The 8,107-nt window shown below is 46.3% G+C and overlaps 1 protein-coding gene across 3 annotated transcripts in view; it reads left to right on the top strand.

The window, feature by feature from the left end:
* Nucleotides 1–1,424: 1,424 nt before the first annotated feature.
* LOC136370451 (SLAIN motif-containing protein-like) overlaps nucleotides 1,425–8,107 on the top strand; it is a 34,679-nt gene continuing 27,996 nt past the window's right edge. For all 3 annotated transcript variants that reach the window (XM_066333867.1, XM_066333868.1, XM_066333866.1), the window contains exon 1: nucleotides 1,425–2,075. In XM_066333867.1, the coding sequence (XP_066189964.1) occupies nucleotides 1,438–2,075 (638 nt within the window). In that variant the 5' untranslated portion in view covers nucleotides 1,425–1,437. The remainder of the gene's footprint in view (nucleotides 2,076–8,107) is intronic.

Genomic DNA, 8,107 nt, shown 5'->3' with positions numbered 1-8,107 from the left:
AGAGGATTTCTGACTTTTAACCCGATTTTCTGCTTCGTGGGCTGTTAATTGAGGGGTTTTCAGTCTTAGGGGTTTTCAGTGCAGAGTCAGTCTGGAAATGAATGTGCCCAGAGAAACTGAGAACTCACGTAAATCTAGCAGAGGGAAAAAGCAATGTTTGCTCCTGTTGTAAAACCAGTGTGAAACACACTTTATGGTTTTTTGACTTAGTGGAATATGTAATCCTAAACTGGGATTTTTTTTTTTTTTTTCTGTTTGGAGCCCTCTCTTTTCACTTGCTACAGGAAAATAGATTATTTAAGCTGATTTTCATGTAGCACGGTAACTGCACTTCCTGTTGTTACTTCGGTATAAGGTGATACAGAAATTTTTCCAAGTTCTTTCTGCTTCTCCAGGATAAACCTGGTGAGGAACAAAGGATGTTTTCACCATTTTCTTGACGCTGTTGTTGTCTGACGTGAGCACCTTGTTAACGACGTTTCCTGACTTCCCTCCATCGGTGCTTTTCTCAAGTATTTTGTTGGTAAACAGGTGGAAACCGAACTATTGTGGGGGATTAAATCAGCTTCCTTTTACTGAACTCATTGCTGGCAGTAACAGGTGCTGTTCAAAAAGCAGAATTTGTCGGCTTTGCAGTGTTCAACCCGAATTTCTGTCGTTCTTGGGTTAGGATGAAATTCAGGCCCCTTCCACCCCAGTGTGATTAGATAAAAGGCAGAATTTTTCACATCTAATTCCTGTTTGCCTGTGTGAAAAACGAGTTCCACTCTTTTTAAAAAATTTGTAAGTTTAATTTAAAAAAATTAAGAAAATGGACAAATTAGGAGACAGAATAAGCAAAGCCTCTTGGCCGAGGGGGTTTAGCACAAGGTCTGCTCATAGCCCCTCTCATCCTTTTAGGATTTCTGTCTTTAAGGAACACTGTGCTGAATATTCAATAGGTGTTCATCCAACATTCTTCTTTTCATCAGTTTTAAGCATTTCCAATCTAATCTAATAGATTATTAGATCTAATATTCTTATCGAATAGATTTATTTTGTGAGTGACTCCACTCAGTCTGGTTACACGGGTGTAAATTTTCTTCTGAGGTTCTCTGTTTTTTTTTTTTTTTTTTTCATTTGGATGAGAAAACAGAAAGTTAAAAATTAGGGTTTTTTTTAGGAAGATCACAAGGTTACCTCCCCTCCCATAACTTCTGGCTTGGTGGTTTAGACATTACAAAGGGGAGATTAAAAAAAAAACCACACCTCAGTCTTAACTCTGTGGTATAATCAGAAAATACGCATTCGTTACCCTTGTAATGAAATACAATACAGTGTAATTATACGTACAGTAGTCATATTGATATTTGTGAGAAGCTGACTGTCTAACACACGTTTTTAACAGTGCCCCGTGTCCCCTGGTGTGTCTGTGCCTTGCAGAGGCTGTCCCCGAGGATGGTGGTGCCCGGGAATTCGCCGCTGATCCAGCAGGAGCCCGCCCTGGAGCCGGCGCTGGGCAGAGCCGCCCCCGAGCCCTCGGCCATGGGCCCCGAGCCCCCCGAGGACGTGGGCCCCGAGGTGAGGAAGCTGCGGGAGCTGGTCAGGAGGCTGGAGCTGGACACGCAGCACGCCAGGAGCAGGAGCAGCAGGAGCCTGCTGGGGACCGACGTGCCGGGGGACATCCAGGAGCCCGGCCTCAAAGGGATGGAGATCACCAAGAGCATCAGCGCCGTGGCCGAGCAGCAGGAGCTGCGGCTGATGGCGGATCTGCGCAGCCAGCTGAGCAAAATGAGGCAGGAGGAGGGAGAGAAGGACTTGAGGAGAGGTGTGGATGCTCCGGTGCGGTACGGCTGTAACAGTGCCCCGCAGGAGGTGTCTCCCGACGGGGAGCAGGGCCGCGGCAATGAGCGGTGTCCTTCCCCCGTGGGTACAAGTGACAGCTCCGAGCTCCTGGGCAGCCTGCTCATGGCAGGGATCCGCGGACACAGTCCCGGTGAAAAGGGGGCGGACCTGGAGGGGCTGCCGAGCCACGCCGACCTGGATGAAGTCAAAGTGTTAGAACTGGAAAACTGCCCCGAGGAGGAGGATTGCTGGTAGGTATCCCCAGGCCTGGGGGACAGGGACGTGCTGTGCTGAGCTGAGCTATCCTTTTAAAGCTGTAAACTGATTTCTGTACAGGACTTGGGAGTTTTAGCAGCAAGGATGCTGTTCTCATTTGTGACAGTTCTTGTTTTTAAGTCCATTGTGCCAGACCATTATTTTTTAAAAAATAAGTTTACCTGTAAGTGCTGTTTTTCCCCTTTCCTTCCAGCCACTGCTGCTGCTTCCTTTCCCTCTATGTTTAGTTATATGTAGCACATGCAGATGAATGAATAATGGAGCTTTTAAACCTTGTATACAGCTGTCAAATACCATATTTAAATAAGAATTTTGTCAGTTAGAATCCCTAGACCATCTGGAATTTGTGGCTTTTGCTAGGAGCTGAGGAGACAAACCATCCCCAGCTCCTGAAGGCTGTTTCTTTCCAGTTAAGCACCTCTTTTGTTCAGAGACATGAACTGAACCAGATCAATGATGTAATCCTTAACTGACCCGACTCTCTGGGACTCTCCCCTCCACCACCAGCCTTGTTTAGGGCTTGTTTTATAAATCAGCAGATTAACAACCTTTTGGAAGGGCCAGGGAAATGTTAGGTTTGAGGCTGATCCCAGCTCCTGCAATAACTGGGACTTGAGATTTTACCTGGAGTCGTTAATTTGTAAGAGTTGGGAGGAAAAGCCTCAGGGCTCTGCAAATTGGGTTTCAAATTTGTGTGGCCAGATTAATCTGGCAGCAAGGACAGGGCTGCTGAACACAAACCAAACCTTCAGCTCCAAACATTCATTAGCTGTGAGAAGGGAAGGTAAAGTTTTTGTTAATGGAGTGGAGCTCAATGAGGTCATGGCATCAGCTCCAGCCTGAATTTGAGGTTATATTTAAAACACGATTTTTTTTTTCTTGGCAAGTGTACTTTTAAAACCCAAATACTGGTTCTAATTCGACCACTAGAGCTCTTCCATACACCCGAACAGCATTTTGAGCAGATTTCTTATAAATAAATGAGGGAATATATTTAACAAGTTGCATGTGGAAGACTGGCTCTATTATTTCCATGGTAATGGAAGCAGCCGAGTTTATATTTACATTTACAGAGCCTGTGGCAGGGGAGAGTCTTCAAATTCTGTTGAGTCTCAGAGGCTGAGGTTTACCCTGGCAGGGGATGCTGCCTAGTGAAATCAGGATTCTGTGCCCAGGAGGTTTGTTCTTTGACCTCTCCTTCAGCTGGTGACACCCTTTTCCCCAGGTGCCCTTCACTCTGCACCTTGTAGGATCCTTGTTGGTTTGTTTCCTCTGGTTTGTGGCCGGATTTGGTTGGAAGAGGGTAGCCTGTGACAAAGAGGCCCCTGAGGAGCTGGAGAAGGGTGCTGATCCAGAGCCCTTGTGCAAGTGCTGTTTCCATAAATTATCTCTGATTGTGCTGCATCACTTCCATCTGTTCCCTTCTCCTTTTGTCAAACAAACCTGCTGAAACAGGAAGCTGCTTTCAGTGGTGGCTTCTTGTTCTGAGGGCAGGGAATGAGCCCCGTGTACAATCAATAGTGCCTGTGCTTATTGCCAAACATCCCAAACTGTTTGTGCTTTCCCACAGCAGGAACCACAAAACTGCTTGGAGAGGAGAGAGGGTTTTCTTAGAGCAAACAAAAACCCCAACAAACGCCCCTTAATTCTCTGTGAGTTTAGGATCAGCTCTGGCAAGGGGGTTTTGCTGACAGGGGGGATTTGGTGCTGCCTGGATTGAGCAAACCCAGAGGGAATAGCTGAGTGTGTCGTGGATTTGCAATCCTTTTTAAAATGTTGTACATCCTTCCTGGAAGAAGGATGGAGCGGTGAGAGGGTTTCTCGCTGTTCTCTGCAGGTGGAGTCTCAACCCCTGCTCTGTTTTGAAATTATTCTCTATTTCCAGCTGGGGCTTGCAGGAGTTTCTGTGCAGCTGCCCTGCTTCAGCAGCTCTGAGGCTGTGTTTTGGAGCTGGGTGAAACCCGAGGCAGTGCCCACTCCCAGCTGCTGTAACTCTGCCCTGGGCTGCCTGGCCTCTGAGTGCTCCCTCAGCTCCCTTTCTCAAATAGCTGCTCAAAATTGTAAATACCCTGGAGGCCAGGCCCGTGGAGATGGGCTCTGGCACTGAGGAGCTCAGTGATGCTCCTGGGCTCCAGCACGAGGGCAGCTCCTGAGCTCTTTTGGGAAGGCTTTGATCCCAATTCCCTCTTACTCAGGGAGCAAACCACGTCTGCTGCTGATGGCATTACCCTGGGTTTGTTCCCCAGTGTTTGTCCTTCTGGGTTTTTCCACGGGGGGAGGAGAAGAAGGAATCCCTGGCACTCAGGTGAATCCCGGAGTTGCTCTCATTTCCAGAAGTCTGTCTCTGGACTGGAACTGGGTCGTGCTGTCTCCACCTCAGTGCTGTGCTGTCTCCTTGCCTGGCTCCGTGCTCAGCACAGCCACTGGGGTGTCCTTGGATTGGTGTCTGCAGGCAGCAGGAGCGTGGTTTGCTCTCAGCACAAACAGTGTAGGAGTTGTCTGCAAATGTGGTTTTTCAGCCTTAGCTCTGTGTCCACCTTCTATACTCACAGTTAAGACTTTTAATTCAGTGTACTGGAGGAAATCATTGCTGCTTTTGTACCATCAGGGGTAGGGAGAGAAATTCTGGATAGGTTCCACCAAGTGAGAGTACAATTCTGCACAAAATCCAGCAAAATCCTTGTGCCTCTGGCTTGGGGGAGAACTTTACTTACAGACTGTCTCTGTGTAATCCATTTTTACCCTTCACAGGCTGTACTGCAGTTCCCCTGTGATCTCCCCTTGTCACTGGCTGCTGCTGACAAGATCTGCATGACTTAGAAACAGCAAATTGCAAGCTTTTGTTTTCACAGTCGTTTTATGAGGTGTTTTTACCCCTGTTGTAGTAAATAATGCGCAGGTCACTTCTCCAAACCTGTCCTGGTTTGAGGAGAGTGTCACCTGTTTGTGCTGACTGCAGGGTGGCCACGGGCTGGGTGACACCTGCCCTGCTGGGACAGTCCCTGGGCACAGGAGCTGCTGCAGAACTGTCACTGTTAGGGACACAAAACAACGAGGAAGGCAGCAGGGGTTCAGCAGGAAAGCTCTGTTTTATTTTTTTTTTTTTACTTTATATATATACACTTTATTAAAAGGTAAAAGATTGGCTACACAGGTTGCCACCTCTTCGATTTCATAGGTGAATATTACTATTATAATATTATATATATATATAATAACTATTATAATATCTAAAATATATATTTTATATATATACTATTATAATATTATAAGTCCTAAAATACAAGACTCCTCCCAGAGGAGAAATATGTAAACAATGGAGATGATTTTAAATATTCACATGAAGCTGTGTGAGGATCTCGACTACAAAGATTCAAATAATCAGAAGCAAGAAAGCTTAGGGTGCCACAGAGCCCCAGAGCTGAGGCAGAGCCTGCCTGCTGCTGCACAGCTCAGCTGGGAGGGGGAATTGCTTCTGGTGGCAGAGCCTGCCACTGGCTGAGCCTTGGGAAGTGCTCCAGGCGTGGCTCCTGCTCCTTACACTTCAGATAGGGGCTGGGCAGGGAAATCCCTCCGTGGAGGTGGGGACCTGCTGCTGCAGGAGCTGGCATCACTGTGTGGGCTGTTGGCTGGGGCAGGAGATTCATTTAACGTGAGCTTTAGAGCTGCTCTGACTCGGGGACTGAGTTTTGGTGTTTTGTTCAGCGGGATTAGTCCCCAAATAGACATGAAAAAGTGTCTTTGCGGTGTCGTTTTTCCTTCTCTTTGCGAGTTCTTAGGAATAAAGCTCAGAGCTCTCCTTGGGCTGACAGCAGAATGGTTTTCTGTGGAGTGTTCTCCACAGGATTTTTCCCATTTTTTTTTTCCTTTTATGTTTCTGCCATTTCAGAACCTGGATAATATTGTTTCTACCCCAGTCTTGTCTGTGTTAGTATTTCTGTTCAGCAGGAGTGTTTAGATTTGAGATTAGCATAGAATAACCAGAGTACTAAATCTGAAAATCAGCTCTCTGAAGTCTGATATGGAAAGGAAAGGAAAATGAATGTATTACCTGTTTGAAATCCATGCTTTGGAGAGGAATTCAGCTGCCTTTTAGCACTTGAAGGAGGGGTATCTCATAAACCTGAATTGTTCTAAACACTTTCAGCTACTTGAGGCCTCCTTGCTCTGTTGTGTATCACTCAAAGGTCTGAAAATCAGTGCAGTGTTTGCCATTTTTGGAGCTGCTGCAGACCCTGGTGCCAAGTGCTGTGGAAGATGGATAATAACCCAGGCTGTGTCTTCAGGAATGGGCTTTGCTTTACGCTCAGTTTAATTTCCTAATGCACTGCTTCTAGAGCCTTCTGCAGCCTGAATTCTGCCCTTATGATTTATAGATCTCTGCTGCAAATACTCTGCTTGAGCAGGATGTAAAATTCTCAGGCCTGGACTCTTAGAACTGCTCTGATCTGTTAGTGAGTTGTGAGGATGCTTTTTCTCGGTGCATTGTGCAAGTTGAAGAAGTTGTGTTTCCTGCATTTTTGGGGTTTGGGGTTTTTTTAAAGCAGGGATTTCAAAACTCAACAGCAGTGGCCATTAACTCCTGTGAATCCTTCTGTGACATTGATTCCATCAGGGAAGTCGTGTCTCTGGAATGGTCCTTGGTTTTAGTGCCCTGGATTATGTCAGAAAAAAGTGCAGAGAGTATCACAGATTTTTTTATGAATGGCTGCAAGTTAATGGAAGAAAAATCCCTGTGGCACTGGGTCCTTAGCAGAGATGTTTGTCCCAAAATGTTCTGTTTTACAGGGTAAACACAAACATTAGCAGAGCAGAAACTAAAGATCCTTCATTATCGAAGGGTTTCCTCTCAGAAGCTGAAGAAAACCTCATTTGTATTTAATAATTCATTCAACAAACGCCCAATACATCAAACTGGGAATACTTGCCCAAATGTTTACTTTGTGCATTTTGTATGAGGCCTTGTAAGTATCTAAATAAGCGATTTTAATTTGCAGTTTGACAAAAGAAAACATTCAGAGGCGTTTAGAGAGAACACCCAAACTGCTGAGCTGCAGAACAAACTGCAGGGTAAGGCTTGTTCCTGAGCAGGGCTTTGTCCAGCTCTGCCTGACTCTGGGGTGGTTCCTGCTTTCCCAGTGCTGCTGGGATTCAGTCAATCTGGCAAAATCAAGCGGCCTCGGAGGCTCAAAGTACCAGAAAGAAAAATTCCCAGTGTTTTTAAACAAAGCCAAGAGTTTTTAGCTTTTTCACACCCCACTTTTTCTGAGGTAAAGCTGTTTTAGCTCCCTGGATGTGAGGCTGTGTGAAGTCAGCCTCTGCTGGGTGCCACTGCTCACTGGACTTTCCTGAGCCTAGGGAAAGGTGACTTCTGGCTCTTGATATGTCCAGAGAAATATCCACATTGACGTATTTGAGGAGCTGGTGTTTTCAGTTCAGTGCTGTGCCAGCATCCTTGGCAAAGTCAGGGTGCTGAGCCCTTCCCAAAGCTCCTGCAGAGGGAAAACGGGAACCCTGCTGCTGGGAAATCAAACCAGAATTCCATTTTTGTATTTTTTTTGTTGTAAGTTGCCTGTCAGTGCTCTGAAGGATTGAGCTGTGCTCACTTAATTGGGTTTGGGGAAATCGTGAGAGCTTCACTTGCCAATGGACTTATCAGCAGGAAAAAAATCAGAGTCCAGAGGATTCCACAGCTCTGCTCCATGTGGGAATGGCTCTGCCAAAAAACAAGGGCTGCCATCCTCAGCTGGGATAGCCCTGGCTGGAAACAGGGGGAGGAGTATGGAATTGTCTCCCTTCACCTGGAATATGTGCAGAGCAGCCTGACCTGCCCTGAGGAGGCTGTTGGCCTCTTTTTTGTGTGATGGTTTTACTGCTCCTTTTGTGGTCTGAGCTGTACAATAAATCCAGGGAGAGGGAGCACTTTGTTTCCTGGCTCTGATTGGATTTGAGTGCTTGTAATGCTCATTTATCCGTGCAGAAACGCAGCAGGATTTGCTGGGGGGGT

Source organism: Sylvia atricapilla, chromosome 21, assembly GCF_009819655.1.
Source record: "Sylvia atricapilla isolate bSylAtr1 chromosome 21, bSylAtr1.pri, whole genome shotgun sequence".
Classification (NCBI taxonomy): domain Eukaryota; kingdom Metazoa; phylum Chordata; class Aves; order Passeriformes; family Sylviidae; genus Sylvia; species Sylvia atricapilla.
Note: the sequence above shows the minus strand (reverse complement) of the source record. Positions and strands in the feature narration are given on the sequence as shown.